This window comes from Ascaphus truei, chromosome 1, assembly GCF_040206685.1.
Source record: "Ascaphus truei isolate aAscTru1 chromosome 1, aAscTru1.hap1, whole genome shotgun sequence".
NCBI lineage: Eukaryota > Metazoa > Chordata > Amphibia > Anura > Ascaphidae > Ascaphus > Ascaphus truei.
In genome coordinates, this window is record NC_134483.1 from 456,916,209 (window position 1) to 456,926,387 (window position 10,179).

Consider the following 10,179-nt stretch of genomic DNA (forward strand, 5'->3'; position numbering starts at 1 on the left):
TTTTTTCAGCCAGCGCGAGCAGGGAAATTTCAGCGCGAGCAGGGAAAATTTAAAAAACAAAACACGTGTGCTGCTTGGGCCAATAGTTACTCGCCTGGGGGTTAAATCCACCCGCCCCGGGCGAGTAAATGTATAGGATTGTCGAACACTGTATATATATATATATACACACACACACACACACACACACACACACACACATATATATATATGTATATACCACACATATATATATATATATATACACCACACATATATATATACACCACACATATATACATATATACACACACACCACACATATATACACACACCACACATATATCACACATATATATATACACCACACATATATACATATATACACACACACCACACATATATACACACACACCACACATATATACATATACACACACACACACACACACACACACCACACATATATACATATATACATATATACACATAACACATATATACACACACCACACATATATACATATATACACACACCACACATATATACATATATACACACACACCACACATATATACACACACACACACACACCCCCTGCAGCCCGTTTTTCACACACACCCCCTGCAGCCCGTTTTTCACACACACCCCCTGCAGCCCGTTTTTCACACACACCCCCTGCAGCCCGTTTTTCTCACACACCCCCTGCAGCCCGTTTTTCACACACACCCCCTGCAGCCCGTTTTTCACACACACCCCCTGCAGCCCGTTTTTTTTTTCTCTCTCTCACAGACACCTTGGTGCTGTCTGGTGGCTCAGTAGTTGCAATGCCGGGCAGGCTGCAGCCCCATTGGATGGGAGCGGTCACGTGACCGCTCCTCTGCTTCCCCTCAGAGGGTTTTTTTTTTTTTTTTTTTTAAATTAGCTAGCAGCCCTTGTTTCCCGCTGCTGGCGGCTCTGATCGCGGCGCCCCTCTAGCCAAGCCGCGGCGTTAGAGACATGATGAGGCTGGTGGAAGGAAGTGCATAATTTGAAAATAAGGGAGGTTACAGTCAATATAAAAAGTAAAGGTGGCATCACAGCAATAGTAATGGGTTGAGATGTGCAGTCTGGGATGATATACTCCTTTCCAGTGTAGTTCAAATGCAGGAATCAGAAGCAGTAGATGGTGTCCACTTTTATTATAATGGCCATTTTATTATAAAATATGAAAATCTATTACCATGCATGCACACACCTTTTTGCCTTTTGCTAGGCTCTTCAAGAGGAGGCGATTTCACTTCATTAACACTAGTTACTTATATATCTCACACATAATAATCATTGCAGTGCTGCAATTTCATTACGTACCTTATTAAATAAAAGTCTACCTCCGGATATAGAAGGTAAGTGGGTATCTGCGTCACACCACCATGGCAAAAAAACGAGGTAGGGAGAGTAGCTCCAAGAAAAATAGTTGTTTTATTTGATCATTAAAAATGAGGTACAACAGGCCAACATGTTTAGCGCGGCGAGTGCTTTGTCAAGGCCCCTGTTTGAACAAGACTCAAACCTAGGTATTTAAATGTGTCGCGAACCCAGAAGTGAGATGGTTTCGCGCCGTCAGAGCAGGCTAGGCCAATCACAAGCTGGTTTGGATGCCCACTGAAATACCAAACACTTAACATACAGGTGCGCCGACGAGTATTCTAAAACTTGCCTTAAACTTGCCTTGGAAAACCGGGGGCAATCACCAACAAGACCCAGGTACATGCTGGGTACATGCGGCAAAATTTAAGTGACATTTCTGCAGAGACTAATTGCCCATCGGATTAAGACAGCAGGGGTCCCTGGCAGTCCCATTCTGTTTGAATGAGACTGCCAGGCACCCCCGCTGTTAATCCGTTGGGCCATTAGTCTGTCTGCAATGGCCCATCGGATTAACAGCGGGGGTCCCTGGCAGTCCCATTCAAACTAAATGGGACTGCCAGGGACCCCTGCTGTGTTAATCCGATGAGCTATTAGTCTCTGCAGAAATGTCACTGAAATATTGCAGCATGTACCCAGCATGTACCCAGCGTTTACCTGGGTCTTGTTGGTGATTGCCCCAGGTTTGTTTTAGAATACTCGTCGGCACTACAGTAAGACTTTCACAGACATTTAAAAAGACAGATTACACTGGCGGCACACTTTATTAGAGTGCGGCCACTTCCGCAAGCCGGGAGATTTCCCGGCTTGCTAGTGGCATCCCCTCGGCGTGCCGCGCGTCACCGATGCGCGGTCACGCGTCATCGGGTGCCTGCGCCCCCTGCACGCGCGTCCAGGGCTCCCCGAGGGAGCCCTGGTGTCCCGCGATGTGGGGGACGGCGGCAGGGGGTTCCGGGGGACCCGGCGGACCCGGAGAGGAGAGGGGGAAGCCCCGATCGGCGGGCCTCTCCTCCGAGGCTTCGGCGCGCGCCCGGGACATCCCGGCGCGCGCCAGGTTACTGTCGCGGCCGAGACCGGGCAAATGCTCGAATAAACTCGGCCGCGACAGTAGTTGCTACAGTCTCAATAATGTGAAAAGCACAACAATGTATTCCTACTGTACACAACATACCTCATGTTTGTTTTTAAAAACATCATGACAACGTTATACATACGTTATTCTTTCCTGGCAACAGTCTATTTATAAAATCAAACAATATATGCGGGGGGGAGGGAAAATTGGGAAAAGTGCTCTTGCTATTGTCAAAGTTATAGATAAGTTGCTAGGAGCAAATCACATAGAAAACAATATCTTGTAGAGGACAAGAAGAAAAGAGCCCCTATACTCCACATTCAATATCAAGATATGTGAATTATTTTGTAACTTTTATTAGGTAACTAGCTGAGAGACCCGGCGTTGCCCGGGATGTAATGTTCCCGTTCCTCTCTCTCCTCCCCCCTCTCTCTGTTTGTCCCCCATTCACATCAATCCAGTCCCCCCCCTCCCTCCCTCCTTTACAGCTTCATGTAGCGTGTGTGCGTCAGTCACTGTGTGTTTGCTCGCGCGTCAGTGAGTCTGAGGCAGAAACACAAACACACACAGACTGACTGACGCACACACAGTCAGTGTGTGCCTCAGTCAGTGTGTGCGTGCGTCAGTCAGGCTTTGTGTGCGCGTCAGTCAGTGTGTGCGTGCGTGCGGCAGTCAGTCAGTGTGTGCGCGCGGGGCGTCAAAGGCGGGGGGGGGCGTCAAAGGGAGGGGGGGGGGCGTCAAAGGGAGGGGGGGGGCGTCAAAGGGAGGGGGGGGGCGTCAAAGGGAGGGGGGGGGCGTCAAAGGGAGGGGGGGGGCGTCAAAGGGAGGGGGGGGGCGTCAAAGGGAGGGGGGGGCGTCAAAGGGAGGGGGGGGGCGTCAAAGGGAGGGGGGGGGCGTCAAAGGGAGGGGGGGGGGCGTCAAAGGGAGGGGGGGGGGCGTCAAAGGGAGGGGGGGGGCGTCAAAGGGAGGGGGGGGGCGTCAAAGGGAGGGGGGGGCGTCAAAGGGAGGGGGGGGCGTCAAAGGGAGGGGGGGGGCGTCAAAGGGAGGGGGGGGGCGTCAAAGGGAGGGGGGGGGGCGTCAAAGGGAGGGGGGGGGCGTCAAAGGGAGGGGGGGGCGTCAAAGGGAGGGGGGGGGGCGTCAAAGGGAGGGGGGGGGGCGTCAAAGGGAGGGGGGGGGCGTCAAAGGGAGGGGGGGGGCGTCAAAGGGAGGGGGGGGGGCGTCAAAGGGAGGGGGGGGCGTCAAAGGGAGGGGGGGGGGCGTCAAAGGGAGGGGGGGGGCGTCAAAGGGAGGGGGGGGGCGTCAAAGGGAGGGGGGGGGCGTCAAAGGGAGAGGGGGGGGGCGTCAAAGGGAGAGGGGGGGGCGTCAAAGGGAGGGGGGGGGGGGGCGTCAAAGGGAGGGGGGGGCGTCAAAGGGAGGGGGGGGCGTCAAAGGGAGGGGGGGGGGCGCCTCAAAGGCATGGATTCCTCCCCCTGCATTTCCTGCAGTGGACAGGAGGGGTGGGCAGTGGACAGGAGGGGGGGGGGGCAGTGGACAGGAGGGGGGGGGCAGTGGACAGGAGGGGGGGGCAGTGGACAGGAGGGAGGGGGCAGTGGACAGGAGGGGGGGGCAGTGGACAGGAGGGGGGGGGGCAGTGGACAGGAGGGGGGGGGGGCAGTGGACAGGAGGGGGGGGGGCAGTGGACAGGAGGGGGGGGGCAGTGGACAGGAGGGGGGGGGCAGTGGACAGGAGGGGGGGGGCAGTGGACAGGAGGGGGGGGCAGTGGACAGGAGGGGGGGGCAGTGGACAGGAGGGGGGGGCAGTGGACAGGAGGGGGGGGCAGTGGACAGGAGGGGGGGGCAGTGGACAGGAGGGGGGGGCAGTGGACAGGAGGGGGGGGCAGTGGACAGGAGGGGGGGGCAGTGGACAGGAGGGGGGGGCAGTGGACAGGAGGGGGGGGCAGTGGACAGGAGGGGGGGGGGCAGTGGACAGGAGGGAGGGGGCAGTGGACAGGAGGGGGGGGGCAGTGGACAGGAGGGGGGGCAGTGGACAGGAGGGGGGGGCAGTGGACAGGAGGGGGGGGGCAGTGGACAGGAGGGGGGGGCAGTGGACAGGAGGGGGGGGCAGTGGACAGGAGGGGGGGCAGTGGACAGGAGGGGGGGCAGTGGACAGGAGGGGGGACAGGAGGGGGGACGCAGTGGACAGGAGGGGGGACGCAGTGGACAGGAGGGGGGGGCAGTGGACAGGAGGGGGGGGCAGTGGATAGGAGGGGGGGGCAGTGGACAGTGACACACACACACACACACACACACACACACCTCAGTTGATGCGCCCTTTCTCAGTTCCGTTTGGCGCCGGAGGTGGGGAGCGACACCTACCTGTACTTCCGGGCGCCGCCACCGTCTGACTCGGCGCCGCGAGGGAGGAAGGGGGTCCGCCATCTTACGCGCCGCGTGGCAGCTGCGGGAAGCGAGGTGATTTGGAGCGGGGAGGGGGGCGAGGTGATTTGGAGCGGGGAGGGGGGAGAGGTGATTTGGAGCGGGGAGAGGTGATTTGGAGCGGGGAGAGGTGATTTGGAGCGGGGAGAGGTGATTTGGAGCGGGGAGAGGTGATGCCGCTGGGGAGGGGGAAGAGGTGATGCCGCTGGGGAGGGGGAAGAGGTGATGCCGCTGGGGAGGGGGAAGAGGTGATGCCGCTGGGGAGGGGGAAGAGGTGATGCCGCTGGGGAGGGGGAAGAGGTGATGCCGCTGGGGAGGGGGAAGAGGTGATGCCGCTGGGGAGGGGGAAGAGGTGATGCCGCTGGGGAGGGGGAAGAGGTGATGCCGCTGGTGAGGGGGAAGAGGTGATGCCGCTGGGGAGGGGGAAGAGGTGATGCCGCTGGGGAGGGGGAAAAGGTGATTTGGAGAGGGGAGAGAGGTGTGTGTGTGTGTGTGTGTGTGTGTGTGTGTGTGTGTGTGTGTGTGTGTGTGTGTTTTATTTATTTTTTTGGACCTTTGGCCCGTCACTCCGCCTCAGGCCAATGAGAGGTGTGGGGGGCGGGCCAAGGGGGTGGTGTGAGTGTGTGAGGCCAATGAGAGGTGTGCGGGGACGGGCGGGCCAAGGGACCAATGAGATTGCCGCTAGGGACACCGGACATCCAGCAGGCAGGCATGCATGCATGCAGGCAGGCAGGCAAACATACAGTGCTTTCACTAATATAGTATAAGATAATACTAAAATAATGTTGAACAAAGACAAGACATAAAAAAGAACATTAAGACACAAAATGACTGTAATCTCTCACTAGAATAAATCCTTTGTTTGTCCGATCCTGATATAAACGCAGGGGATTGTTTTAGTGACTCCTGGCTATAGTGATATAAAATATACTGTAGGCCCAGGTCAGCCCCTAATGAATGGGTACATTGGTCACACAAATGTTCTCGGCTCCATATGCATAAGGAGCCTATCAGGAGAACTAAACCCCTTGTAGGGGAGGATAGAGTTAACAGCTAACGTATTAAAAAACATAAGAGCATAAGGAAACATATATTATGGTTTCTCACTAGTAAATTAAATGGGGTCTGCGTTCCGACACCCAAATAGTAATTCGGTCACAGACTTGCAGACTTAATAATCATGCAGCGTCAGTTGTTAGACTTATTTACTGCTGCTAAGTTGTGACTAGAGGGGGAAAGGGGCACACAGAGCCTCTGTTGTCAGCAGTGGGAGGAGTAATCAACGCACACTCTGAGTATAGTTTGATGTATAAAAAAATACATCTATATTTCGCCTCCCCATATCTTATATAAGGAGGGTAGTTAAAACTGTCTCTCATAAGAGTTAACAGGGCAGGATATTGACAGACCTAGATAGGTAAGTATAAGAATGAATACAACCGGAGTAAGTATCGAGACAAATTACACCACTGCTTATAAGCTATTTAGTGGACCCGTTATGAGTGTTTGTATGTCTACGGTAGCTAGTACCGGGATGTTAGTACAAATGTCAATCCGGTAGTTATATTGTATCGCTAACAGATGTATGTTCTCAGTACCTGTCAATGAGTATACTGCATAATTGCTTAATGCCCTATTGTTGATATCGAATATATAGGACACCATTTTGTAGTGATAGTCCTCGATTGAGGATAGAGTTAATGTTACAGACGTCGGCATTATATACAGCATTATATAGTAGTGTAGTAATAGAGCTATGAAACATTCAGCTTGCTGATCCGGTTTGCAACCCAAATTACTTAGGCTAAGTGTATTCATATCCGCTCTACAACCAAGGTGCCGTGATAGTAGCTGTGTACTGTAGCTCAGGACTAAGATAGTATGTATCCAAAATAGTAAAATATTACACTAGTATCAACGAACCCTAATCACCCTCCCCTCTACAGACTCACATGAGGATGTTACGTAACGGCGACACGCACTGACGTACGTTTCGTGTCAGATGACGCTTTGTCAAGGTCAACATGTAACAAAAATGACAATCAATAAAGAAACAATATTGAAAATATGCATGATACAATGTTGTATCTAAACTAAGTTATAAACATAGCCAATGCAAAGTACAGTATATAACAATAATTTATATATACTGTAACGAAGGCATACTGTAGTAATCATAATACTGATTATTACATACCCAATACTCGCTAGAGAGAAAAAGGATCATATTGAATATCTCAAAAGTGGCAAAAGAAGACGATCCCAAATATGTATAATGAATCTATATATCAAATATCAGGTTGCAGAGGCCTCGCACGGTCCCCCTGCATTTAATTTAAATGCCTTGGGGAAGAGCATGGGGCCTCTGCAACCTAGTAAAATCTAACACACCCCCAGTTTGTGCACCCCAGCCCTTATCTATGATAATATGGTATGTACAAAATAGTACAGTAAACATTAGATGCCAAACACAATAACCATAATGCAAATGTATAATAATAATAATAAAGTCAAAAAGGAAAAGAATAAGAACAATTGTTAAACTAAAAAAAAATTCTAAAAGATATGTATGCTTACATGATATTCAACTTATTGAATCATTATATGGATTTTTTTATTACAATACTGTTTCTCGTTAGCCATGGACATTTTTTGAGCATTGATCTTTTAGGAATTGTTTCCTATTTTTTCTATAAAAAAAAAATGTTGTAAAGGATTTGAAAGTTATTAGTCATTAACGTCTGTATCTATTTGTGCCTCTTTGTCCTTATTTGGTATATCATTCTGTTTATGTAATTTACCCAAAATTGTACCACGCTGCGGAATATGTTGGCACTTTACAAATAACCGATGATAATAATAATAATGATTGTATAACTTTTTTAATTTCCATTTATTGTCTTGCTATTTGAATAGGTGGAAGGCAATTCTGCCAACCAAAATGGAACGGAGAGTGAGAATGGTGAGCAATCAAGTGTTACGGAGAACAGTAATCAAGTGGAACCTACACAAGTGAGCACTGTTGAGTCGACCACTGGCCAACCCGAGGCCATTAGCGGTGGTGTCACTGGGATCCCTGGAAGTACTGACGATGAAAACTTAGGTAATGAAGAAGGCAGCAACGGAGACATTAGCAGCACTGCTGCATATGAAACGGCGAGCAACGGAGAACAGTATGAAAATGGTTATAACGGAGAACAATATGAAAATGGTTATAACGGAGAACAATATGAAAATGGTTATAACGGAGAACAGTATGAAAAAGGATATGAGCATGAAAATGAGGTTAAGAGTGTCAGAGGTGACAATTATGCGAGACATGAGGATGAATACAACTATAGAAACCACATGTATGATGGAAATAATGTTCAAGAATACTACTACTATCAATAGACACAAAGAGATAGATTCACTAAACTCGGATGAGGAGTATCAGGGTTCAATCCCATGCTAATTGCTGCTCAAGTCAATGGCAGTAAACGTGGGATCAAGCTCTGATACCACTTAGTGAACCCCATACAAAGTACGGGCTATGTTTTATTGTTTTTCTTATATTATTAAGTACTTTATTGTAGCAAATTATGGAATTCCTATAACTGCAGAAGCAGTACTTCTGAAGAATAAATAATATTGTCTGATTTTGTTTATAATGTCTACTTTTGAGAGAATCTAGCAAAACACATGTGAATTGAGTCTTGTTAAGAAGTGTGTTGCAAGTTTTCTCCTGCACAGAAAGTGTTATTTGAGGTGCTCTAAAACATTTACTAAATACAAAGGCTCATGAATAGAAACGAATTCATCAATAGAAAGTACATCCACATATACTGTACTGTAATGATATGCAATTTGACAAATATTCTATATTTACTGAATTATATATGGATGAACCAAACATAAACCCTCACTGTACTGTTTACATAAATATGATTTTCTGGAACAAAATATTGTAGAACGTTTAATTATTGAGTTAATATGCTACTTATTACAGTTAAAACAGGATACTTTTTCACATGACTTTGTAACAAAACTTTCTTCATGTCATTCTATTCGCAATGGATGTCGCATGTGAAGATATGTGGATCTCTTCTTTGACAACCGCAGTTAATACCTCTCTAAGTCAACGGCAATGAACGAACGAATAGATGAATTAATTAATAATAGTAATACAGAGTATAATGGGCACTGGCAGAAGATCCCTAATAAACATGGAGCCAGCCTTGTAAGTCTTTCATTGTGTAGGTTCCTCTGTGTACACATCTATACCACTGTTGGATTTTGAGATGGGATGAGAGAGAGACACACATACCGTACATTAGCTCCCTGGGAAAGAAGTGGATTTGAGATAGCAGTACCCTTAGCGTCATTTTGCCAGGACAAGCATTGTTACCTGTTAACAATATTGGATAGTGAATTCTACAATTCCTTTTTCGATTACTACACTAGAAATATCTAAATTCAATGTTTACACGTTTTGGGAATGTATTCTAAGAAACAAATTAAATAATGAACACCTTAGTTCTGGATATTTTTTTTCACAATGTACGTTAATAGCTGAGATTGAACCAATCCTCTTTCTTATCATTATGACAGAGCGGCCTGTAGGTGAGATCAGTTAAGAGTCCATACAATGTATTTTAGGCTGTACCAAAACGTTGTGGTATATTTCTCCACAAACAAAACAAAACATTGGATACACTGTCTAATTAAGGCAAAACACAAAGCATAAAAATAAAGCCTATTCCACCTTGGGAGACTTACTAAACAGTACAGGCCATAGCTACCTGGCTGGCTGGCTAGCTAGCCAGTTACTAGCTCCAAAACATACACAATATCAGGGAACAATATTAAAAGTCCTTATCTGAGTGTGCTAGTTCTCCGGTTCTCCGGTTTCTCCAGGTTAACGTCTGATGCAGGTGTTGCAGTCCTATTACTCCCAGGTCCACTCCTGCCCTGTTTCTGTGCAGGCTTCTCTGTAGTGTGGGGCTTTGGGGTCTCCACTGTTCCCAGGCAAATCTCTTTGGTGAACAAGTCTGGATCCCTGCGGGACGGAGCTCGGTTGATGCTGGGTGTGAATCCCAGCTGGGTCATAGGCAATCCTCTGTGACACTCCTCTCTTGCAGAGCAGGAACCAGAACTCCAAAAGGGACCTGACAAGCAGGTACTTCCTGCCTTTTAAAACCTGTTCAATCAGGAGTTAATTCTAACGCAGCTCACGCATGAAACCTGACACCAGTGTATAGCTTCCTTATATTTGCAGAGGCAGGGGGTCCCAGGGGGTTTAAATTAATGAGGTTCAGCTCTGGAGA

The 10,179-nt window shown here is 48.6% G+C and overlaps 1 protein-coding gene across 2 annotated transcripts in view; it reads left to right on the top strand.

The window, feature by feature from the left end:
- The window catches only part of IBSP (integrin binding sialoprotein), a 33,337-nt gene extending 24,095 nt beyond the window's left edge, over positions 1-9,242 (top strand). For both annotated transcript variants that reach the window (XM_075578432.1, XM_075578441.1), the window contains one exon: positions 7,790-9,242. In XM_075578432.1, the coding sequence (XP_075434547.1) occupies positions 7,790-8,266 (477 nt within the window). In that variant the 3' untranslated portion in view covers positions 8,267-9,242. The remainder of the gene's footprint in view (positions 1-7,789) is intronic.
- The last annotated feature ends 937 nt before the right edge of the window (positions 9,243-10,179 follow it).